This window comes from Tympanuchus pallidicinctus, unplaced genomic scaffold, assembly GCF_026119805.1.
Source record: "Tympanuchus pallidicinctus isolate F22 unplaced genomic scaffold, pur_lepc_1.0 scaffold8, whole genome shotgun sequence".
Lineage (NCBI taxonomy): Eukaryota > Metazoa > Chordata > Aves > Galliformes > Phasianidae > Tympanuchus > Tympanuchus pallidicinctus.
The window spans coordinates 6,368,200-6,395,180 of NW_026294802.1; the positions used below are offsets into that span (position 1 = coordinate 6,368,200).

A 26,981-nucleotide genomic window follows, 5' to 3' on the forward strand; every position below is an offset into this window, starting at 1 on the left:
CAGCACAAACTAGCAGTTCTCTGTAGAACTTCTGAAATACTCTCACTATTGTTCCAAATTTCTTCAAGTTCAAAGAATAGAGTGAACTGCATCTTCCAGACAGCAGCTCTCTTCTGGAAGTAGAAGGGCAGGCTGTCAGAAAGAAATCTTCTTCTGTATTTGATACGCTATATTGTCACAGTTCTATATTGGAGGCTAGGCAATTCCCTTCTTTCCAATACTGTATTTGACTCTTTCCATAATAAGCTCCCCTAAAAGTCAAAGCAAATGTTTAACTTCCAGCGTTTAACTAGAATACTGCACGTTTTCTGGTCTCAGAAATCAGGACTTTGTTCTTACACTACTGAATGTTCCGGCTTCAAAGCAGTTAGATGAAAAGACCTACAGGTTTTTACCAACCACCAGATTCTAAAGAATGTTGGACATCAGAAAAAAAGTTTTACTATTATGTATGCTCTTCAGAACAGCAATGTGTTGTACCTCTAAACAGTCCACCAGAGTTTCAGCTATGGATACGCAACATTGTACAGTGCTATGTGAAATCCCAGTAAGACCAATTCCAACTCTGTGACAAATTACTTGCTAAATAGTGTTATCAGCTCCACAAGTCTTGTGACGCAACTCCTCCCTCGCTTTGCTAAACTGCAGGACAAATTACTGGCAAGGGAATGTTAACAACTGTGTTCCAATAAATAAAAAAAAGAAATCATTCAGATCACAATACACTAAAAGTACACAAAGAGTCACATCAGTCTGAAAGGCACATAAGCTAAGTGTGCAGCTTTCTTAGCTAGTAAATTAAACTTCACTCACTCTTATTTGCATCTCACCACTTCCTGTCAATTTTAAAACAACTGGCATTTGAATAGCACAGGATGTTTGCAGATACTCCTAAAACACCTGTAACATCTGTCACATACAAAGACAGTAAATACGGGGATAAGGGAGAAGCACAAACAAGCGCTAACTCTGGAGACAATACAAAGTAAAGCAACAAAGTTCACGCTCAAGAGAATTCTTTGTACTATAGAGTCACGTTTTAATTATGACAGTTCAAAGCTCATCTTTAAGTTGATGAATATTTGGCTTCTTGACTTAGACTAAAGTATATTTTTCTTCTGAAATAATATACAATAGATCCTTCTGATTTCTCCTACACTAGTTACATGAAAAAAATTCTGCTGCACAACAAACTTCAATGTCATCCAAGCAGCAAGTTTCCTAAGTTGTCCTTACAGATGATTAAAGCTTGTTTACAGAGGTGAGTACCTAACAGACACTGTAAAGATGTCCCAAAATGCAACCACATAGATTTCAATAATAGCACTGAAGAAGTTTATCAGCAGCACTCAAACCCGAACTGTAGCACTAAAATATTTTAGCTGGAATCAACAGAACCAAGATACATTCTAATAATATATATATATATATATGATGCAAATTGGTAGTTCATTGGTATCAAAGACAGCTGCAAGAGGCTTCTTTCTTGGTTTACACAATGTTGTAGAACACATCAAACATTCGAGATGAGGTTGTCAAAGATCATCTAAACAAGATGCCATTCTCCATTAAACGTAAGACCGTGGGTGTTGATTTTTGTCTTCAATGAATACACACTCAAAGTTGGATTTTCTCGTTTTTCCATTTGAAGCAACTCTTCAGCTATCAGGTAGAGATGCTGAGTTACATGGGCAAGTGGGTTCTCAGTTTTGAAAGACTGGTCAGAAATGACAGATCACATTTTGCATAGCAAGCATTTTGTGTATATAGTATTATCCAATAAGTAGTAAATACGCACTAGAGAAGTCAACTTTCTAGAATCGAGTTGCAAACTCACATTTGTGCAAATGCTAGTACAAAGCTGGGAAATGAATCTGCCTTTGCAAACAGTAACCATCACCTATTTTAATGACTTTCTAGAATGCGCTGAGTTCACTTCGTTAGAATTGAGGCTAACTCTGGCATAAACTAATGTCCTCTGTTGATCAGAGACCTAGGTCACAATCTACTTAGTAATATTAAAAAACAGTTCAATGCATGAAACATGAGAACCAGCAGTTAGCAGGTATCTGTTTTAATCCTCTCTATTAACATTTGATTACAGGTAAAGAAAAGCCTCTCTCTGAATCTCCAATTACTAAACAAGAAAGGATGTAAGATGTTTACACCACAGTCATCTCATGTTCTACTTAGAAAACTCACATGCATGAAGAATAGTAGATGATTCATTTAGAAGGACTTTAAGTAACAGCTTTAGTTGAAAACTGGCTATCAACACTCAGTGAAAAAGGAAAACAAAAACCTGAAGCTTGACTCTAACCACTTCATAAGTTCTCCATGCTTTTTAAATAACTAATAGTACGGTTCATCATAAAGACCTCTGAAAGCAATTATCACATTCATTTCCCACAGTGGAAGCAATTAAATCCATAAAGAGACCTGTCCCAACTAATTTCTTAAGCGAGTACTGTCAAAATTACAAACTCTTTATTCTTCCACTAACCTCCGTACAAAAGCTTGCATTGAAATAAGCTTAATTTGATACCTCAGCTTTGTCCAATGTTTTGAATAACATCAAATAGATAGTTAGAAGAAAACAGAGCAACCTTCGAAAAAGTAAGGTCAGAAGGAATCATGAGATATCATCTAGTACAACCTCCTGCCCAAAACAGAGCTATCCTTGAAGTTCAATCAAGGCTTTGTCCATTTCAGTACTGAAAAAAACCTCACAGAGCCCTCTGTACCACACCTTTTACTTCATTATGGCAGTGGTTATTTTCGCACTTGTGTCCATTCGGTTTCCTTTGTTGAAACTCATGATCTCTGCAACTTGTCTTGCAGCTGAGCATCTCTGAATAAGTCCAGTTCCGTTTTCTCTACGTGTCTGTATTTAATACCAGAAAGCTGCTGTTAATCTCCTTTCTAATGTTTCTACTTCAAATTGAAGAAACATTGTCCTTATGTATCATACGATCTGATCCTCCTTTCAACATCACTGTGGCCCCCTTCTGACCTCACTCCAGTTTACATCTCTTACAACACAGAACACCAAGCTGTACACACCACTGCTGGTATGGGCTCAGAGGTGCTGACAAATAGTCACTTCTCTCAAACTTACTGGACTCTTCTCTCAAACCACTGGACTTCTTTGGTTGTTGAAGGCCAGCTGCACATCCTGCAAAGTCATGCTATTTGTGTCCACTGCATTTATCTTTGCTACAATTTGAGGTTCTATCAACATATTTTTGAAGTCCCACTGAGCAGCAGTTCTACCTTCCATGTTATAAACCAATTCCCGTCAGCCTAATGACATCTGCTAATCTGATAAAGGTATATTTCATTCCACTATTTCAGCAACTGATTAACATATTATATAGTAACAGCCCCAAGATACAGCCCCTCACTTCCCCCCAAACTCCCTTCACCCCTCCCCCCCCCCTGAAAAAAAAAGAAAAAAGAAAAAAAGTAAATAAATCACTGATTCAGAGTGACATAACTATTTGGGAACTATTCGGGTCTTCAGTAGGTCTCAATCTGATCTCCTGATTCAAGCAAGGTCCAAACTGAATTAAAATTAGGCTGCTCAGAAATGTATGTAGTCCAGCCCTGAAACTTCTAACACTTGCTCAGAATCCCTATCCCAGTACTCAATTATATATAATGGAATTTTATTGTATCCAAATGATTTCTTCCCTCCCTTTCCTGCATTTCCTTTACAATTAAATACAAAAACAAAACAGAAAACAGAATCACAGAAAGCAATTGGGTTATCAGGTATGTTTTGCTCTTGTTAATCTGCGCTGGCTGTTACTAATCACTCTTATGGATCTGGAAAAGTCTTCTAGGATTGTTGCACAGTCATTCTGAGGACTGCCTTGAGGCTGATCAGCCTACTGCTTTGAACTTCTCTTCTTGCCCTGCTGGAAGATGAGTATGACATGGTTTGTTATTTTTTTTTTTTTAGCCACTGGAAACTGTTACTACTTGACAGTTCAAAGTAGAAAGATGATAAAAAGCAGCTTTATAACCAGTACTCCTGGTTGCACACCACCAGTTACACAGATTTATGCAAACCTAGTTTAAGAGATTCCTAACTCACTAACCACAACGAAGATCACCTCTAGCCCAGACTCTGAGCTGGGCACATGAACCTACAAGACCTGACAGCAGAACTTACAAGAAATGAGGTCAACACTGCATGGATTCTCCAGGTTTTTCATTGTTTTTTATTTTTATTTTTTATACCTTTCATCACTAGGTCATTTGCAGGCCAACATATTCCTTGCTATATCTTTTCTTGTCAATAAAACTACACAAAAGCCCCCGCTGTCTCATACCCTTTTCCAGTTTAACTAAAGCAAAGCCCTGGCTTTCCCAGTTCATCTGTCAGGGAAAGCTTCTACATTCTTTCCATCTAAGCTCAATTAACTTTGTATTTGTTTTCCCTGTGTAATAGTTACAATACCACTACTCCTAGCCACAGTTTGATCCTTTCTATCCTTACATGAATGACAGGGCTGAATGAATTCAGGGAAGCAGCTAACAAGTCAGAGAATTCATTTGATCACTTCACCCTTCCAAACGAATGTTCCTTCATCTGATTCACAGCTTGGCACTCAAACACACCAGAAATAAGTAGCCGGGATTTACACTACAGTTCCACCACAGGAATAGAAACTGAAACTGGTGACCTCATTAAATCCTATTGCATAGGTTAACTGTATTAGTAGAGCAGTATCTGTAATGCTGATGGCATTAAAATGCTCTTTCAGATTTAGAAACAAATCTATATCCCCATCTGTACTTATTCTATCATGCAGAAATAACTGTCTCCCTATTTCACACATTTTTTCCTCAAAATTTAATTAAGAAAACCAGTTTCCATACACTCAGATGTCCTTATAATGCAGGAAAGCATCCTATAAGAGCTTCATTACAGAGTAATGAAGTCTCCATTACCTTGGGAAAAAATGGACTCTCTGTCCAGTCTGTTTCATTACCCCAATATCTTAGCATTAAAAGGGTTATAAGATAACAAGAATATCAGATAATTACATTTAGATAATCAGATAATTACATTTAGATAAAGCAGTAACTTCATTGGCGTCATTTGAACAATAAAAAGTGAGAAATCATCTTTCTGTAAAGAAAAGTTTAAATCTTAAGGATGAAATATTTGGGAAGATCTTATTGTATCTCCAGAATACTGTTTCCAATCAGTTGACAGTTTACTGTCTTTCCCACAGGCCTTTGTCCACACTAGCTAAATTTGTTTTTAACGTTCAACAAAAAAGATGAACTGAGATACGGTTTACCAGAAACATTTCAAATCAATTTCACTGAAGAGATCTATAGCAAAAGAGAATAATACTCATGGAAAAACAGCAGCATCTCAGGTTCTGAACGTTCACATTCCCCGGGTATAAGAACAGTAGGCAAATAGTTGAGGACAAAAGAGTAAAGTAAAAATTTGGGTATTCCATACTTTTTTTGTTTCTTTGCCACATGATGGTGTATGGCCTTCATATCTGAAGGACAGCTTGGAACATTCGTTTATGCAATGTTAGCAACATTCTGCACTTTACAAGTGTGTGGTGTTGACAAAAAATTTCTCCAGAAATTCTACGCTAAAAAAAAAAAAAAAAACAAAACAAAACAAAAAAAAAAACCCACATTTGAAAACAAACAGGTGAATTTCCAAACAGCATCTGCTTTTTGTGTTTTCCGTGTGATGCCTTTTAAATAGAATTTCTTGTAGATAGCTATGTAAACTCTGACACACCCAATAATGATGGTGGTGATCTTCTCCACCTGGAATGTAAAAATATTTCTTATATTTTGATCTGAGAAGTCTTCTAATTAATAATACCATGGTCAGGTGTGCCAATTTCATTTTAACCTCATTAAATGAAACCAGTACAACTAAGCTGTAACTTACGCTACTGAATAAAATCTAAAAACTGATTTTGCCATAAAATAACCTACACTGGTATCCACTGAATGAAAATTCTTTCCTTACAACCCAAGCCACATCTAAACCACTGCCTGAAGAGTAAGCTTTGTGTTTTTAAGTGGAATACAGATAACATGAGCTTTGAAAGCACGTGAGAGTGGCAGTTCCTTGAAGGGAAAGCAAATCTGTACAAAACTGAGCTGGAGAAGAAAAAAAGCAAAACAATAAAACCAATATATACTCAAACAGGGTTTAGCTGACCACCTTGCTTTCTTGCAATGAGAGGCGTGGGAGAGAACTGCTCTGTATTAATTGTCTGTCAATTCTCCCTTTTTTCCCCATGAAAGTTTCAGTCAGTCCACATCCCTTCATTCATTCCCCAGTACAATTTCTTCGAGATTCATTCACACAGGTAAATGCTACTTTAAAAAAAAGCAATTAAAAAAATCCCCCTCCCAAGTATACTCCAAAAATAAAAATACCTAAGTTATCATCATAATTCTATTTATATTCTGAAAATAGCTGTATTTCAAGAATTTGTCAAAATTCAGTTTAGCTCATGTTTCAGTTGCATGCTCATAGCCTTTCCAACTGTTTACTGGTGTCACTTCTCAGTTGTGGCTCATTTAACACAGAAGTTCTCTTTCTAGCACTGCCCCTTGATTGAAAACAACTTTAAGGACAATAATGAAAAAACAACTGAAGGAAAAAACCTGTTTCCTACATACTTTTATTCTTCAGTCATCCTACAATTTCTGAAGTCACTGTCAGTTTAACAATAATTATAAGTAAAAACTTCTGCCCTTATTCTACTTGCTCAAACAGTAAAAACATAAGATGCTATACCAATCCACAGGTCAGAAATACTTGAACTAGCGAGAGGAAATACAAACTCTACACTTCCTGAGATGTGACTAATAATCTAAAAATATAACAACAGTTCAATACTACACGCTTGTGAGTTTACTGACTCACTGAATCACAGACTCATTGAATCACAGACTATTTAAGGCTGAAAGGCAACTCTGGAGGTTATCTAGTCCAACATCTCAAGATCAGTCCCATTAGATCAGGTTCTTCAGGATACAGAGCAGCTGAGACTCATGCTTCTATGAGGACTGAGGATTCCATAAACTCTAAGCAGTCTTTCTCAGTCCTAGATCACAGTTCAGACGTAAAAGGGGAAAAATACTTAAATTTTTCACATTCCAGTTGGAATGGTTGCCTCTTGCATTTTTATTGTATTTTACAATACAATACTTGCATTGTATTGTATTTTTATTATATTTTATTGCACCTGTAAGCAACTTCCTTTGTATCCAGTTCTTGCTACAGAAGACAATTAGACCTTCTCACACAGTCTTGCCTCTGGACACATTCCAGTACATCAACACCATAGTTGAACTAGTGAGAACCAAACAAAGTGCTCAGATGCAGACTTAGAAATGCTTGGGAGAAGAGAACAATTTCCCTCATATGCTGGCTGCTTGCCTTCTAATGAAGACTAGCATGCTGCTCACCTTCAACAAAAGAAAATAGTGCAAACTCGTCTGCAGCTTGATATCCACCAGGACCCTGAAGTTCTTTTCTGAAAAGCTCCTACCTAACTAATTAGCCCCCGGCTTGTATGGTTATATGGGTTTATTGCTTTCTAAACTATTGTTTTGACTGTTAAAGGCATTCCATTGCCTACGACATAACAAAGATATTAAGCAGTACTACTAAAATTAACTCCTAGTGGATGCCTGTGGTAGACAAGTGCCACTTAAAAGTAATACTGCTGATCACAACCCTTTTGAGACCAACAGCTCAGCCAGTTTTCCACCAACCTTACAGTTCACTTACCTGTCTTGACAGTCTCTCCCTGTATCCTTGTAACAAAAGATCTTGCTAAACAAGAAGGAAGACTTGCTCCATAGCCTTCACAGAGACTGAAGTTAAGCAGACTAGTCCTCAGTTTCCCACATCTTCCTTCTCACTACTCCTCAAGCGTTATGTTTACTTTCTGAGAATCACCAACAACATTCCCCCCCAGCCACCAGAATCTATCAACGATGACAACAAACAGCCTCACAAAGACAACAGATAGATGCCTCAGCATCCTCAGATCCATCGCACATTTGATCCCATGGACAGGTGTATATCCAGCTTGCTTCTAAGGCATTCCCTAACTCCATCTTCCTATGATATCAAAAGTACCCCACTGCCATAGACTCTCTACATAGGCTGTGAGTCTTGAGGCCTTGCAAATAAGAAGAGCAGTAAAAAAGGCTTCTACGTATATATCACCAGGCCTCAGCCTCAGTTGGTCCACATCTTCCTTTGCCTCTTCTAATACCCTTCAGAATCCTAATTCTGATTTCACTGTCAGCTGAACTTTTATTTCCACATCTTCACCCCACCCCTGAACATTTGTGCAATGTTTTTGCATTCCTTCCAGTAGACCATTTTCTTCTCACCTTTTGTTTAACTGTTACAGATTCTTCAAAATACATGACCAGAGACATTTCGCGTTTCCAAGTACCAGCCATGGAATTCACTCGGTGTTTTTCATACAGTCATGGGTGCATCTTGGAATACAAAGAAAGCCCCCTGAAGTTTCTTAATTTTCTTTACTTTAGAAAGGTTGTGGTATTGTTTCATCTATATTCAAAGACACCAAAAAAGGGAGCCCGATCTTCCATCATAGAAAGAAAATTCTCTTGCTTGCCTCTCCTTAATTGCTCTTCCAATCAGTTGCTTGAGGACAAAACTCAAGCTCCACCTACCTTTGTTCGTAAGTAACTTCCTTTGAACTAAAGCAGAACTAAAGTGGGAGAATGAGTTCAAACAAAAACTCTTGTATTTTTTAATTTTCAGCAGTATAAAAAAAGTAAGCTTAGGTTTACTGCTGAAAGCTCAAAGTGGTACTATCTCAGTTTTCTCACTACTGAAACACTGCTGGGGTTTATACACAGAAAGATTAGATTCCTCATGTGACCTCTTGGAGAAAGCTTTTATCTTCTTTAATCAGCCACTAGAGGTGGTCTATATTTTCCATTTTCTAACTCTAGGTCTCACCTAATGACTGCCAATGAACTGATTCACATTCTGCTGACATTAAAGTTGGATTTGCAGACAGTACTTTGTTCCAAAATACATATTGCTGTAAAATGTGTTCACTGACATTGTTATAAAACACAAGATCTTAACTAGAGCTCACTATATAACACTATTCACCTAGTCTGTACTTTAAGTCTTCAGTACAGCATTCACAATATTCCAGCCTTTCAAGATGGTACTGCGGTTTAACAGTTTCTTCCTCTTAGAGAACAGTTCTGGAGTCTAAATAACAGCACTGACTTGGTAGAAGCAGCTTTCATTTCTTCTGTGATATACAGGGTCATGCATGAATTGGGGCTGAAAGGGACCTCTAGTATAAACCCGTTCAACTAAGATCTACAAGGACTTTCACAGGTGCTTTGCGACTGCCGATAGACACACTCTTAAAATTAATTCACTAATCCAGAACTATTGAAACCCCCCCCCTCAGAAAAAACTTGCTCCTAGTTTTCAAGAATTAAAATGACTTCCTGCCTCAAAACACCTTCAATTAGTAGTGACAACGAATTAGTCTCTTACCTGGAGCTCATTCTACAACCTTCTCTGGAGATTTTTGTCATGGTAACCAAAATGGAGCACTTGCCTGAAGCAGTTTCTGCTGGCCAGAGAAGTTACACATCTGCCTCCACTACTGAAACAGACTTTGTTTTAAATTGCTACAGGTGCTATGTATTCACATCAATCTTCCTAATACAAGCCTGAAGCTAACTGGAACAACAGTTTAGTACAAACAAGCCCCTATTTTCACAGATCTGGAAATTTTTATTTATTAGGAACAAGAGAAGAGATCAAATAACCACCACATTACGCAAGCCAAAAAGGAGCATTAAACTTTTATGTATTTTTCCTGTAAAAGGAAGAAAAAACCACATACAACAACTCAGGGATTGCAAAACTAAGAGCTAGTTCGATGAGACAAAAAGATCAAGTTGACACATCCTCAACTTGATGCATTCAAAAACCATCCAGCAAACAACAGAGGAGACCTAAAGAAGTATTAGTGTCCTCTATATATTCTACTCAACAAGAATATTAAGTATCATGTTCTCTCGCTTCATTTTTATTAAAAAAGAAACCCTCCTGTCCCTGGTCAATATTCACCTTAAGAGCGGAAGTGGAAATGCAAATATGGAGAATATTTAAGTAACTAATAACTCAAAGGTTGGGTCAAGTTCAAAGAGAGAAATGGAAGGAAAAAAAGAATAAGTTTGTAGCTTGCAAATTGTTTATGATTTTGGAGCAGATTTCTTCAGATAAAAAAACAGCAGTAATTTTCTGCCAAGGCTAAGAAATCAATTCATGGTAACTACAAGTAGTTAGTTTCCCATGGCAACTGAACAATTTTGTGCAAGATCTTGGTTTTCATTAAGATGTTCTGTATTTTCAAAACTTACTTATTTTCAGTTCACTAAATAAATGAATGTTTATTTAATCTGCATTTATAATAATTTGCATTTTTAATAATCATTTAATCTGCAGTAGAGAGACTGCTGCTGCTGCTCAGTGGTGAAGCAAATGCTGTTTGTTCTAAAAGTTTTCCAGCTGCGGCCTGAACAGACCACAGTTGTCTGTGGACAACTGAACAGAGGCAAGTGACCTACATTTACTTTGTGGGATAGTAGCTTCCACTTGGAGAATTTAAGATCTAGAAATTCTTATCTGTTCAAGTTAACAGATGCTGACAATGGAACTTCTTGAATACACAAAGTTAAGTCTCTGTGGAAGATGCTGCAGACATCAGTATAGCCAGCCAAGCTTCCACTTTGCTCTGAATTCACATCTAGTCTTTCCAATTAGCTTTGCCTGCAACATCCATCTGAGATTCACTATTTAAAAAGCTGAAAGCAGGCAAAGAATTTCAGCACAACGTTTCCTCTAGAAGACTCACTGGTGTGAGAGATACCTGTTCTGATCATACCACAAGTCTTCTCCAGTAGACACTTTCCTGCAAGTACAACCAGAGCAGACAGATGAAGAACCAAATACGTTTAAAAATTGTATCTATTTTCTCATTGATGTATATAATCCTCTGCCTTACAGAAGCCTCAATCAATGGTAACACAAGTTAAGAAAATGAATTATGAACCTGATGTTGATCTTGCTTATTTTGATATGGTATTTTAAATATACTCAAAAGCTTTTATAAGCATCCTTACACTTATTTTTGATAAAGCCAACAAAAAGGTATTTAAATAGCCTTCTTTTCAGGATTTGTTAGTGGTTAACAAGTTTCCAGCTTATCCACTGTACTCAAATGCAGTCTGAAGTCCTTTGTCTCAGTCAAAAGAATACGATTCCAGAAATAAACTGACTTACAGAGCCATTTGTGTTTCAGTTATCAGCGTTTTTAAGAGACAAAAACCTGATTAGTAGTTTCGTAAAGCAAAAATGAACCTACTGTTTTCTAGCAAGACTTTATAGAAACTCGTGCTACAATCCTAGCTTTGAATATGTATGAATTATTTGCATTACTGAAAGTAGTTACTCTCCCCCAAACTCTTAACTATTTAAGATTTCAGTGAGAAACAGTGGAAACCACTTACTTTGCATTAGTAAGTAATGATACAGCAATGCAGTGGCCAGTTTTGCATCTTCTCTTAGTTCTCATGAATCACTTTTAAAAAGCTTCACCCAAAAAGTACTCACCTTTTACTCAGGCAACAGTTCTGACTAACGGCAGCAACTAGTTTTGACAGAATAAGCTGTTTCAGCCAGAGGTATTATTACCTAACAAAAGAGCTCCAGCTCTCTGATCATCTTAGTGGACCTCCTCTGGACAAGCTCCAAGAGCTATGCATCTTTCTTGTGCTGGGGGTCCCAGGCTTGGATGCAGTATTCCAGATGGGGCCTCACAAGAGCCGAGTAGAGGGGGACAATCATCTCCCTCTCCCTGCTGGCTACAAGAACTACTTAAAATCAAAATCAAAGACCGTTGGTGTGCTAAACATTCAAGAACATGAATTTGAACTGTCAGCAATCAGATACTCCTTTTAAGCCTTTTTGACCTGAAAAAAGTTTAGAACTTGGAAATAAAATTAAAATGCTTTAGTTACAGAATCAGGGTTTGTCTGTCAGGCTTGATTTTGAACACAGGAGCACAACCAAAAATTAAACTGTTTAATTATTTCTTAAGGAATCATAACCAGAATGTAAGACTATATCTCTTAATCTGACAAAAAAACAAATATTCACTCTAAAAAGGTATGTTAATTACCATGTCCTCTGAGCACAGTACAGCATCCACTTTCACAGACAGCACTGAGATGGCCTTAAAAGGATTTTTTTTTCCTCCAGAAGTGATCGGTCAGAGTCTATGCTTTAACACTGTTACATTTTTATCTGATTTAGAGGATTTACCACTTCAAGGGTGTATCAAGCAGAAAAATACTCTAGGCCTCAGGGGGTGCCAGATGACTGCTGAACAGCAGACAAGAACAACACATGAAGCAGAAAGTTATTCACTACTGTGCTATCAGCAGATTGACAAAGAATAACACCAAATCAGACCAGCCTCCTACAAAACACCCATTTATGTACTTTAACACAAACTCACACTTAATACATGAGATCATTTCACCATGGAATTCTGAAAGCAGATTTTGATAGAAAAAATATACTGTTATGTGCTGCATCTTCTTCCTTCCACGTTCGTATTATGGTAAAATAATAAGTCAGAGACAAAAGCATCTAGGGGTTTAATTGGAGGATTTGGGCAGTTTCTATTGCTAGACCATTGCTTCGTAAGTAAAGCAGATGAACAAAGACTAAGTACCCAATCTCCATTTACTTGCTAGCTCTGAATGAAAATATTTTCAGTTACTGTAAAAGTACCAATGTCAATATCTGTATTAAAATTCTCAGCGCATACTGTTCAAAGAATGCACAGGAAATGACTATTTTCCTTCTAGGAGAACAGTAGAGGCCAGCTACTGAGTTTCAGTTTCCACCAATGTCACCGTGATGTTTGTATTATGTGGTCTAAAAACTACTACTACAACCAAAAAAAATCATGATGATTTATGCAAGTTCTGAAAATTGAAGTTGCACTCCACCATAAAGATGGCAGGATAAATGGGAAAATGAGCAAGCCTTCCAGAATTTACTGCTACAATTTAAAAAAGATACTGAATTCAGCCTTTATAACTGGGATCAGGCATTAAAAGCATGACTTCCTTCTCCAGCACTTAAACAAGGAATGCATTCAAGGCAAAATGCAACGTTCTATCAATCCTTAAAACAATCAAGTTTGACTTCTAAATAAATTTTCGGATTAGAAGGCTCTAATTGGTTGCGTTGTGCTCTGTACCATGAGTTTACATTTTGATCACACAGAAAGGTATAAAAACAAATATACCTTTCCATTAATGACTTCCAAAAGCTCCAAGCCTTACGTAGACTTTTGTTGACATTCTGAAGCAACTGAAAAAATAAAAATCAGAAAAAAGAACAGATACCCTGGAAATAAAACACTTGATTACAAAAATCCAAGAAATGCATTGAGATTCATACAATGGCCTTCCAAACCACTTATCTGCAGCACTTAGTTTTATAGCAACATTCCCATTAAAACATACCAATATTTATACTGAACTCTTCTAATTTAGATATTTAGATGAACCACCTACAAAACTTAAGCTACACTTCAGCCAAGCAAAAGAAATATTATTACTGAAGGCTTTAAGAAGTTAGGAACCTAAGAAATAAAGATACTCCCAAACATCTTACATGATTAAGAATGATTCTGCAAAGTTCTTTAACAGGGTATGCTCAAAGAGAAATACAGATCTCATTTCACAGGAAATAACTTTCTTTGCCTGTTCCCCCCCCCTTTTTTTTTTTTTGGTAAATATAAGGACTTGAAACTCCCTCCTTCCAATTGCACTACCTGAATTAAGAACTGAATTAAGAACTTTAAAAAAAAAAAAAAAAGAAAAAAAAAGAAAAAAAAACAGATACTGCCTACAGGATTTATATTCATAGAATCATTAGCAAATCTGTTTAGAATACATATGCTGATGATAACTATTGTGTTGATGGTTTAGTGGCAGCTATTGGTAATAGGTGAACGGTTGGACTGGATGATCTTTTAGGTCTTTTCCAACCTTGGTGATTCTGTGATTCTGTGAACTGTTCCATGGACAGCTCTATCTTTTGTCTTAAATGGCCTTCCAGCTCATCTTTCCTCTTTTACACTGATCAGTAGTTTATAGACCATAAGCATGCTAAAAAGCAAGTTCATAAATGACTGATTTTTGAGCAAAGTCATTCAACAGTAAGTATCAAGACTATTTTAGTTCATAAGAAACTTCAAGCACACGATTCTATTTCATAAACTGTCTCCATTATTAGATACATATTAGAATATTCTTTGAGCTTTGGCTGGGACTATGACAGGCAAATCTCCAGAATACCTTTCAACTGATGTTCTGCTCTGTTCAGCTTATTAGCCACTGCGTGCAATTACTCTATTTGATTCTCAAAGTGTAGCTGAAGGCTAAATAAAATGATTTCGCCATTTCCATTTTGGCCTGTAACCACTGAAGAAGGCAGCAAATGTATATAAGCAAAAAGAAAAACCTAGACGATACTGTAATTCTTGTTGCAGAAAGATACAAAAATCTTTTCTCCAGAGAAATGCAATGACTTCTGGTGTGCTACGTACCTTCACTGAACTTCAGAACTACGCTGCACATGAAACACTAATAGGAAAACATTAAAAGCATAAAAGCAGCTCAAGTGCCAAATAGCTCTAGAATTCAAGTCCCTGATATTCTTTAAAGCCATGTTCATGCGTACATGTATTATGATACTGAATTCACAAGATCACATTTATCTTTCTCTCTCTGCTCTACCTTATCAGGATTTCAACTGTTTTCAGGACAACACCAACTTATCATACCATTTTTTTTTTTTTTTTTTTTTTTTTTTTACAAAGAACAACAACAACAAAAAAAAACAATAAGAAATCACACAATTTGCTTCCAGTCAAAATTACAAGTACTGTATCTTAGTCAACAGGACTCGTTTATATTGATTACTTCTCTAGACAGAGCTACAGACCTTCACTGAATGAGAGAGCACTGCACATGCTGGTCTTAAACACTGTAAGGAAACTAATACCTCCCCTCCCCCTCTGGCATATGACTGAGGAATTCACCATTGGTGGTCACAATCAACATAGGCTACAGCATTAACTTGCAATAAAAAGAGCGTTCCACCATCCAGTAAAATATCAGTCACGATAACCTATACCTGCCCCTCCTAACAACAAGCTAAAGCAGAAAAACATGCACCAGTTTAAAACTGCCAAAACTGCAACTTCTAAGAAAAACAACTGTTATGCAACAGACTGCTCAATTATCCTAGTGGTTGGCGACCCTGCACATAGCAGGGGCGTTGAAACTAGATGATCATTGTGGTCCTTTTCAATCAAGGCCATTCTATGATTATTGGCACTTAATTCCAGTTAATGCGTTTGTCTTTGTAACAGTGTTGTTTGAGTAGAAGATCTTCCTACTCAAACAACAACTAATTCTTCTCACAGAGAAGTTTGGGTATGTAAAAAAGCAATATCCCAGCAATATCTCATCATACAGAAGAAAAATTAAGAACAACTTATAAAAACCTTGAGTCTTGAAAGCATGCAAAGTAGGTAAAAGCAGTAGCTTGGTTCACATTCTCATCTGGATGCTTCCCCAGAAGCTCATATTAGCATAATCATAAAACCAGAAAAAATATTAAGAACACAGGGACATACAAGAAAATGAACATGTGACTGAAGTAATAAAATACGATACATCCCCAGCCTTTCTTTTTCTTTTCTCTGTCTCCTCTTCCGACCTTTCAGATGCATCTTTACAACTCCTTTTATTCTCATAAACATTACAGGACTTGTGAAGCCCGTATTTCCGAGTCCATTACATTCTCCTCAAGCATGAGTACCTTATTTGATCTTCATGTTGTAATTCTGTACTCGTGCATTTTTATAGCGCTACAAGACCTACTCATTTAGTATTTTTACTTATGTAGACTGCCTAACTCACCAATTCCACAATATCCAGACAATCTTCACATCTAACACAACTTATCACCAATGACTCCAGATGCAGACCACTGCAGAACTTTGCATTTCTAAGAAGCTTAGCTCATCTTCCATTTGCACTCCTGTTGAAATCAACAGTAACTATCTGAATCAAAACATAAGAGCTTATATAAAAAAGACAGATTTAACAAAGAAAAAAGATACAAGAAAGAAAACTGAGTATAGAATGAAGAAGGCTGAGAAGAAAAGGAGGTTCTAAAAGTATTTTTCCCACACCTAGAGTTTTCTAATGGTTATTCATAATATGTTCCTAATTTATAGCTAGTGGCATATAAAATAAAGACTCAGACAAAACAGGATTTACCCACAGCAGAAATAGTTTTTTTTTCTTCTCACTAAGGGAATTGAATATAGTAGCAAAGCTTTCAGCAACAAAAATTCAAATTAATTCACTGTTATTCAAAACTAGTTTTGATCACACTTTTTTTTTTTTTTTTTTTCAAACAGCAATTATATGCATTCAAACAGCAATTAGGTACATCAGTATAACAACAGCCTAAAGAGAAACAAATAAGGGAGGATTTAATCTTTTAATTAGGGCAGGAAATTGACACATCCAAGGATTCTAGGATGCCCATCCAGTCAGCAAGCCATGAATTCCACTGCAATGTCAGGTTTACAGTTTAGCAGACTCTTATTTGTCCCAGGCTGATACACTCTATGTTAAGTCGGGGTGACTTTGCTGACATTTATCCTATTTTTTTCCCCTTTTAGTGCTGTCTTAATTGATAAGATTCAGTGGAGGCAGCACATAGAGCTTTGGAAAAAAATAAATTAATTACTGTTATGCTTCACATACCTCACTGCAAGTTCTTCAGATACACACAAACAGTAAAGTCAACACATCCCTAAACAATTAAGAACTAGACAATTTAGAATTGACTAGTTAGATCACAGTTTGCAACCCAAAGCCACTACACAGTTGCAAACAGGCCCTCTTTGCACCTCATGAGTTAGTTACCCCACAGACCAATAATACACAGGCAAAGAGCTCATGTCTTCAGACTCTTTCAAGTCACAGTGGGGAAACTAATGAGCCACACTGAAAGTGTGTTTTTCATTGACCCTGTACGTCTTACTGCACCAGATGAGCTGTGTACTTTAGAAAAATATTCTTGTACATTCTCAGTGTTTTAGTTAAGAACAATTCTCATGAGTACAGAACTTGTTAACAGCCTCTCTTTCAGCCCTTCACAGGCATTCACTAGCAAGCAACTGCACGGTTCCACAAAAGAAATATTTAGATTAACACACTTAGATTGACAGAACAAACTGAATATCAATTTTCAGGTTAGTTTACTGGTTAATTACACTATCTTAAGCAACCACATTCCAACACACTTGAGTAACTGCTATTGAGAAAAATAACAGGTCTAGAATACAGCAAAACCCCATGTAGTGCAAGTAATAGAAGAATACTGGGGAACCACAACACAGAGCAGCTCCACTAGAGACACCCTCAGACCAGCAGCTCCAGTGCTAGTCCAAACGAGTCCCAGTAAAGCTGCCTGGTTCCTTTACATCACACTGTAATCCAGCAGTCTTTCAAGATCCCATCACTTTAAAGCATAGTAACTATTTCCATACAGGAGGCAAACCAGGTATCAATACAGGCATAATAACAAAGCGAACTTCAGCGTTCACCACGCTGAGCTAAGGTAGATTTCAGTGTATTCAGAACGTGGTTAACTTCCAACTCATATATTCCACCTGCATACAATAGCCTTTCATTTAGTCTGTTGCTTTAGAAGTAAGAAATGATTTCAATGGATACTCAAAAGAAGCTACTCTCAAAAAAGTTAAAGCTTTTTATTTTTCCTTGCCCCTCCCAGGTGTATATAAGTCTCTTCTTTCTTGCCCCTCCACAACAGATCTGAACACTCACTAATCTCATCACTGTCGTTTCCACGAAAACCTATTTCTAAATCATGCATATTGCTTTAGTCTCTCCAATAAGTTTTGCAGTAGCAAACTTCATTTCTCAAGTAACATCCATTCAAATATCATTATATCCTTAATTGTAAGACTTTATATAGTATCACAGTTTTGTGAAGGACATTGCTCCATTTTCCACCTGAATTATTGAAGGTCCTTCTAGCTTTTTGACTTTCTTTTCTTCAGAAAGTTAAAATGAAGATTCCCCCCACCCCAACAGGAATGCCCAGTAAGCAAGCACAGCATGTATGGTTTTCTAAACACATAACACTTCTGGCCTACTTCAACTTTCCAGTCCACTGAGCAGTAAGAATACAGTACTTTCAGTTTGGTAGACTGCTCTATCTTCTTATAGTATTAGGTTAGCTGATATGCCAGATACATCTGTAAGCAGTGCTACTATTAAGAAGCAACAATGTAGGGGATTACAACAGCTCATGAAGCGAGGAATTCTCAGTTAAGCCACTGAAGACTAAATTACTCCAGGAAAACACTTATTGTAGCCTCTTTCTTACAAAATCAGGTTTATCTTGCCAAAATCTTTGTTCCCTAGTGACTGAACAGAAGAAATCGTGCTTAGCTGCTAAGTGGAAGACTTGCACATTGATAGAGAAGTCGTGTTAAACAGTTATATAACTTGTCATTCCACAGAGGAAAGGAGGATAAAGAAAGGGAAAAGCACAAATGCCACACATGTTAAGAAGTTCTGTGGGCTTAATATAGCCTGCCCTTCTTCTAACTAGTGCTTTTTAAGCACCCCACTTCCTCCCTTGAGGGAAGCAAATTTCTCTAATCTGCGTGGGTACTCCTCACCCATTCGAGTGCACGTTTGATTCATCTGTTCCTATGAAAGCTTCTGCTTTCTTGTGGAATTTTAAACATTTGAGTGGATGTATGTGGGAAGAGTGCAGAATTCCTTCAATCCCAACCCTGCAAAGATACCTCTGAAGGCAACATATGCTGGCTATATTAAAAAAGATATCAAAGAAAGCAAACAGTAAAAGCTACTTTTTAATCTAGCCATAGTAAAAATAGATGACACCATACTTAACAGCTAGCATAACACACTAATTGCAGTATATCTGTAGAAATTAACATTTACCATAAAGAATTTACAAGGACACAAGTTTAGAAATGTAGAGACTAATGAGATGTTTCTTACTGAAAAGAAAGAAGCCTTTCAGGATTATTCAAACGATACAAATAGTTTTTCACATTTGTATCAAGTAGAAGCCAGCTGTGTCTTCCAAAAGCACAGATTGGCAGCACTAAAAACTCTCTTGCAAAGCAACAAAGCAATATTACGTGGCAACTGTCTGTTTCATTGCCACCCCTCAGAACTTCTGTTTTTAAGGAAGATGCTGTTTCTGATGACAGAATCTTTAGAAGAATACAAGATTTCCTTACACAGAATAAAACACACATTGAGACTCTTCCTTCTGCCTCTGTACCCTTCACTCATCTGCTAAACTGGCAGAAACTTTCTCCATGTAAAGAAGAGAAAACACAGCCATTGAAAAGAAAGGTTTTCACATTATACATCACGTTTCCCCTAATGTTTGAATCACAGTCTGACAGTCATTAGGCTATCTTCTTTGTATTCTAAACAAATTTTAGGTGAAATAGAAGATGCTAATGATTCCAAAGACAATATTATCTGTAACTTAGAGCACACAAGTGAAAGAAAGGGCTTAATTCATTGCCAAGGGTTGAAGTCTTGCAGTCTCATTGATTACATCCATTCATGCTTTTATTTTTAAAACTCGGGTCATTTGGTTAATATTTCAGGATCTAACATTTATATTACACAAAACCAAAGATGAAGAACTTTATGATGTAACTGGCAACAAAGCCACAAGATCACAAGCTGTTCTGTCAATTCAAGTAATGAGAAAATAAAACTAGAACAAGGACTAAAGGAAAGAAAAAGAAAGAAATTGGAAATAAAAAATTCCCAAAAAAGGATAGGAAAGTTAGAATATCAGGAAGATGCTAACTAAGATATGCATGATTACTTTCACATCACATGGAGAGGAAATTCCTACCAGTAAAAGCTTTGTAATTCAATAAAATTCCAGAACATTAAATCATACTTAAGACAGTCATGCATAAGGCAGTGAAAAGAGAACATGGAAAATGAAGAAAGTATTCTTTTGAGAACTGGTATCAAGTCATATTCACCCACACATAATTCATCAATTTAGGAACCGAGAAGGTGAAATACTAGCCGAGGCTTTCCCTACACTCAGAGGACTCTGGAGTCTTCTTGCCCTTCCTCAACATATGTTTCCTTTTGTCTAGTAAAATGTAAGCTCACCCTTGCACACTTTGCCTCCTCCTCTTTCATTTAGTTTCACAAAACCACTAATACCTTTGGAAACCCTTGTTCCTGTAAAACTTATCAGAAACTGACCAAAGAGATTAACAAACTACTAAGGAAGAGGTCAGCCAAAACTTGCTCTTATAAGCTTTGTTTCCTCAGGAAACCAGACTAAAAGTTTACTAGCCCATCTGTCAGACAAACATAACAGACTGAAAGAAAACATTTTGCGTCTTGCTTTATTGGCAAATAAGATGGTTAGCAGCTAACAATAAAAAAACCCCTATTTGTAAGTGGGGTTGAACAAGATTAGATCACGAATTTCCAAGGTTTATTCATGTTCTACATTTGAAACCATTCTAAAACATACAATCATTCAAGAATTGTAGGCTTCTTTTATTATAGTAACGTAACCTTAAATAGTATCTCTCTTTTTAAGGTTTCTACCCCATTTGAGCATGTCGAAGATGACCTTCAGCCTCTTCAATACAGCATCCACCAGGATGGCTCAAGCAGTAGCAGAATAAACAAAGTATTTGACTTTGCACTGAAGCAGATGAAAAGTGATGAAAGAAATCCATCTGCTATACCAGCTATATCCTATCTTTCAGGAAGGGTGAGAATATTAAAAATAAAAATCTTTTTAACTAGTAGTGCAGTGGTCTTGTTGATAAAACCTGACTCAAGATGGCTACTGGCAGACTTTCTGTCTCAATAATAGACACACAGGAATCCATTGAACACTACAGTGCAGCAATTTCTGTAGATCTATATATGTAATTCTTGTAAAATTCTGTAGCAGGAACAGAAGGCTCCAGCTGAAACCCTGTGGAGGCCATCAAAGAAGAAAGGAAAACAAGGAAGTGTCACTACTTGCATTGACATAGTTACATGCAAGACCATTAACAAATAGCTGAAGTGGAATAACATTATTCTTTGTTATCACCTCTAGGACTTCGTAGATAAAGCAGAGCATGTGAGCATACAGCTACTTTGACGCAAAGTCCAATAGCTTAGCTGAAATTGTCAGAGAGGACTATTCAAGCTAAGCTGCTGGACTTTGTACTAAAGCGGCTGGAAGTACTTGTACACATTTCTTTCTGCCAAGAGTGCTACAAGTTTGGGTAACTCAGGACGAAACTTGACAAGTGGAGCAGGAAGAACTTAAGTCATCAGAAGGTATGTCAGCATGCATCAAGTTGCCAAAGACAGTCATTAAGTTTTTCAGAGATCTAAATAATTACAGTTAAATTACGTAATTTATGTAAATTACATAAATGAAATTATTCCAAAGAGCTTTGTGAATATCTGCTATGATGTAACAGCTTCTCAACAGTATTTCCTGAGTACGAAAGGCTCTCCAAAACACTGTATTGCCTTTTTATACAGAGACTTTTCCCACAAAACTCACTGACAACTGAAGACAAACAAGGACAGGATCCAGCATCTAAAGAACATGTCGATAGATCTTTTTTTCAGCCATTACATATGTGTCAACTGTTCCTGTAGCACTTGCTCTAACTGGATCTCAAGCCACTTGACAGAAGGTTAATAAACTAAGCCTTAGCACACCTGGTAGCTTAGCATCACCCTATTAGGGATGAGCCCTGAGGCACAGAGAGGGTAACCAAACCGAGGCCGCACATATGCATACATACGAAACCAGCAAGGCAGGATCGGGACACGGGCTGAGGAGCCAGGCAGCCACACGCAGCGGGCTGGCGGGGCCGGAGGGCAACAGGGCGGCGGAGCGACAAGAAGGCCAGGAAGCAGCGGGCCGCCGGGGGGGAGGGGAAGCACGTCCCGCTGCTTGGGCTTCGGCACAGAGCAGAGCTCCCGCATCAGCCGTGCCCAGACGGGCGGCGGCTCCCGGTCGCCCTTCGCCCAGCAAGCCGCCCTCCGCCGGCCCCGGGCCCCCCAGCACATCCCTCCCTCCTCAGCGCCGCCTCGCCCGGCCCCGGCCTCCTAACCTTGGCCACGTAGTCCTTCACCTCATCCAAGTCCCCGTTTTTGAGGGCCCACATGAATTCCTTGTCGGACATCGTGGCCGCCGAGCGGAGAGGCGGACGGGCGGGCGAGGTGACGAGGGGCCGGCAGCGCCTCCAGGGAGCGAGGGCGGCGGGACGGGAACCCCTCCCGTAGAGGGCAGGGCGGGGTGGGGCGGGGCAGCTAGCCGGCAGCGGTCGGGACGGTTGGGGCCCGGCACAGCGGGAGCGGGGCAGCCCGGGAGAAGCCGCCTAACTGGAGAGAAAAGCGGTTTACTGGCGCGAGGAACTTCCGCTTCCGGTTTCCATTCAGCCCCCCGCGGTCCCCTACCCGCTCCGCCGGCACACCCACGCGGCGAGGAGGTGGGGGGGGACGCGGAGCGCATGCGTCGTTGGCTGGCTGCCTCCGATTGCGCTTTGCGCATGCGCCCAATTTGAGCATCCCTCTGTTCCCTGAGAGACCGGGATGGAGGGGGGAGGGGAAGAAGAGGTGCCGCGCATGCGCCCTAAGCTCCCGCGGCCTCTCCCTCCGCAGGCCCCTCCTCTAGCTATTCGGTGGTTGCTATGGCGACGGGTCCCGTTGGCTGTTTCGCTGGGCCGCCCGTGGGCAGTAGGTCGGCCGCGGGATGAGCCCTGTGATAGCCCGACACGGGCGACGTTATGCTTCCATCCCGCTGTGCCAGAGCTGCCCGAGGCGCTGCACTTTTGGGTGTTCTCTCTGAGGAGAGGTTTATCTGTCATACAACACCCGGGGCGCTGAACACGTTGTGAATAATGATCGTAATACTGAAAAACATGAGCGGCTAGACATAAAAGGAAGTATGTGATCATTAATTAATAGGCTGGCACTTGGTGGTTGCATCTGCTTATTCAAACCGCATGTTTTGCGTATGGAGAACACGGCCTGTTATGTGAATCATACCTGACTGCCAGCAGGCAGCTGCTCTTCCTAACCACCAAACATCATCCCAAACACCCCTGGAGCTGCTGTGACTGCGCCCAGTCTGGCAACGTGCTGAGAAAGTACAACACTGCTTAAAAATTCATAGAGTCGTAGAATGGCTTAGGCTGAAAGGGACTTCAAAGCCCACCCAGTTTCATCCCCCAGCCATAGGCAGGGCTGCTACCCAGCAGCTCAGGCTGCCCAGGGCCCCCCTTCCAATCTGGCCTTCTTTCCAGAAATGAGGCACCCGAAGCTTCACTGGGCAGCCTGTGCCAGTGCCTCATGGCCTTCTGAGTAAAGAATTTCATAGAATCACAGAATCACAAGCTTGGAAACGACCTATAAGATCATCTAGTCCAACTGTCTCCTCATCATCATTGCCACCACAAGCACTAAACCATATCACGCAGCACGTCATCCAGAAGCCTCTTGAATACTGCCAGGGACGGCGACTCTACCACCTCTCTGGGCAGGCCATTCCAGTGCCTGACCACTCTGAGAGAAATAGTTCTTCTTTATGTCTAATCTAAACCTCCTGTGATATAACTTGCAGCCATTACTCCTTGTCCTGCTCATTGCCTGGGAGAAGAGGCCAAATCCCTTTTCCCCACAATCTCCTTTCAGGAAGTTGTAGAGTAGAATGAGGTCTCCCCTGAGCCTCCTCCTCCAGACTAAACAATCCCCAATTTCCTCCTAATATCTGACCTAAATCGCCTATCTTTTACCTTTCCCCTTGTGCTATCATTATTAGATGATGTAAAAAGTAATTATGATATTATTAATAACAAAGAAGGGGTGCTCCCTGGCCAAAGAAAATTTGTGTTTCTGTTGGGGAGTAAGGATTGCCATTCAGCTCGTGATGTTTCTGTGTTTTCTTTGCATTTCTGAATGTAGAAATGTTGAATATGTAGAAGATCTGCAGACTTTTGATAGGAATTAAACAGTATTTATATGAAATAGCCATAATATTACTCAAAAGGAGATAAAAATGGATACCTTTTTAAGTCAGAGCACTTAGTGATTTCACTTAAAAGTTGAAAAGTTTTGGAGCATGTATGATTTTGTTTGCATTCCTTCTACTAATGTCATTAAAGTGATGTGAAGTTTGGCCTCTTTTCCCAGGTAACAGCAGTAGGATGAGAGATAATGGCCTTAAGTTGTGTCAGGGGAGATTCAGCTTGGATGTTAGGAAAAAAAAATTTTATCAGAGAGGGTGGTAAGGTATTGGAATAGTCTGCCAATAAGGTGATGGAATCACCTTCCCTAGAGATTTTCAAGAAAAGGGTAAATGTTGCACTGAAGGACATAGTTTAGTGGGCTTGATGGTGGTGGGTTGATGATTGGACTGGATAGATATTCTTAGTTGTCTTTTCCAACCTTAATGATTCTGTGATTTTAAACTTCTGAAAAAATGAACTGTTAAATGCAATTGTATTGTTTTGTAAATACTCTTAGTTTATGTATAAAAATGTTCAATGATTAATTTTCAATCTGCAGAAATGGTAAGTAGTTTTGAATATTTAAATAAGATGTGAATTTCAATTTCTTCCTTAATTAGTAAGTTCAGGTAGTCCTGAGTTAATAAGTCTGATAAAAACATATTTAACATTCTGCATACTTATTTAGGCATTTTAATATGATCAAGGAGCCATGTTCTGACCATACTGTTTGTAAATGTTGCTGGACTTCTGGATTACCATGTTTGTACACACTAGACTCTGAGTCCAATCTCTCAATTTTACCAACATTTTATATATGTTTTCCTTATTCATACTTCATCTCTGAAAGTGAAAAGTTTTCACACTTCTCTCTTTCTCTAATGGTCCTCTTACCAAAAGTACATGGTTTACTCAGACATTACTCCCCTTCTACCTGATACGTGTCTTTTCTAGACGCATACTTATAGGTGAGCTTTAAGCCCAAATTCTGAATGTCTTTCTAGTTGTGGGGTATGAACCTTAAAAGCTGTATGTGTTGCATTAGCTCTCATTAATTTCCTTGTATCTTTTTCAAGTTTACTTCTAACTATAGAAGCCGGTGTCCATGTAAGAATTTTGTTTCTCATGCATCTTAATCAGCAAAAAAGTGAGAGAAATGCACATTTAGCACAGGAATTTCTTAAACACAAACATTTTTCTTCTGAAATACATTCTGAAATTCTTCTGTGAATTTACAGATATTTGGAAACAAATGCAGATAAATATACAAAGTTTGTGAGATTTGAGCTTGATTAGAAGCCTGAAACTAACAATTGTTTAAACAAGGAATTTTACACTTCTAACAGCTTACTTTGTCTTACTTGTAAGCAGTAGTAGAATCAGTTCATTTGTGGAATGAATCTCCTCTTTGTACTGTATTTAACGGTACTAACCAAAGCTCTGGGAGGACTAAGTTCACTGTGAATAATAAATTCTTTGCTGAGACAGTCATAATTATTGGCCATAGAATTTATGCTGGCTTCTTGGATATGTTATAAGGACGTGAAGTTCAGTATACTTCAAAATAGTATTTTTAGTCTTAGCAGCAGAAGTTTCAATGCGACATGGAAATCATTCTCCAGAGTTATACTATGTAGGTAAACACATATTAGATATAAACTTAATTTGTAATTTCATAGAGATATAATGCAAATGTATTACAAGCAAGAACAAATGTTTTCCCAGCCAGCATAACCTTGTATGTTCACTGTGAATGCCTGCTTTGACAGACTTGAAACTTGTTATTTATTCTGTATTTTACATCCTAAACTCAAGAACCACAAGATGCAATGCCTCATCATTTGGATGGCTGGAGGAGACAAGAAGTGATAATGAGTTAAGATGTAGGAGGACTGCTAGGTCAATGAACCAGAAACTATGCTTCCTCTGGCCCAGTTATTCCTAGTGAGACAAAATTAATCTCTGCTTTCACTTACATGTTAGGATCTGTTTTGAAGGCCTACATAACTAATGGTGTGTGTCATAAGTTAATCCTTCTCTGCTGACCAGAGAAGAATCTCACTTCCTGAATGTACTGATATCATTTATTTTGATGTATCTTCATATATTTTCACATATGCTTTTGCATATAAATGTAGTTTCACATGTAACTGTTTCAACATGCACATTGTAATTAATTGTTATAAATTGTATTCACTTATACAATGGTGTTATTATGTATTGCATATGATTGCATATATCATAAATGCAGTAAGATGAGACAGTGAATTTAACAGTTCGAATGAAAAACAGAACAACACAGAAACCCAAGCAGGAGACTTACATTCATGCTGCTCCTCTTGGAAGCTTTTTGTAAAATCCATATTTGATGACGCAGTTGCCATATTCCTTTTCGGTAATACCAAACAGTCCTAACAGCAACAGCTGCTAGTTTCATAACTATACTCAAACAGTAACATAAAATATCATCATGAAGGGATCATTCTGTTGAGGAAAAAATAATAAAGTTAACAAATGACTGAATAAAGTTATGAAACTGACACAAAGAGATCTAAGAATGACAGATGAATATTGAATTGATCTTTTTCTGCTTACTGGTTCTCCATACTTATATTATTTGATGAACATGGTTAGAAATTGAGAAGAATAGATAATATCTTCCCCTTAATTTTGGAATCTGGAAGTAGTTTTACTTCCGTCTTA

The 26,981-nt window shown here is 38.3% G+C and overlaps 1 protein-coding gene across 1 annotated transcript in view; it reads right to left on the reverse strand.

Annotated features, from left to right (window-relative positions):
- Positions 1-22,563, reverse strand: part of MTPN (myotrophin) — a 37,132-nt gene extending 14,569 nt beyond the window's left edge. The window contains exon 1 of the mRNA XM_052668313.1: positions 22,383-22,563. Within this exon, the coding sequence (XP_052524273.1) occupies positions 22,383-22,454 (72 nt within the window). The 5' untranslated portion in view covers positions 22,455-22,563. The remainder of the gene's footprint in view (positions 1-22,382) is intronic.
- Between the last annotated feature and the right edge of the window lie 4,418 nt (positions 22,564-26,981).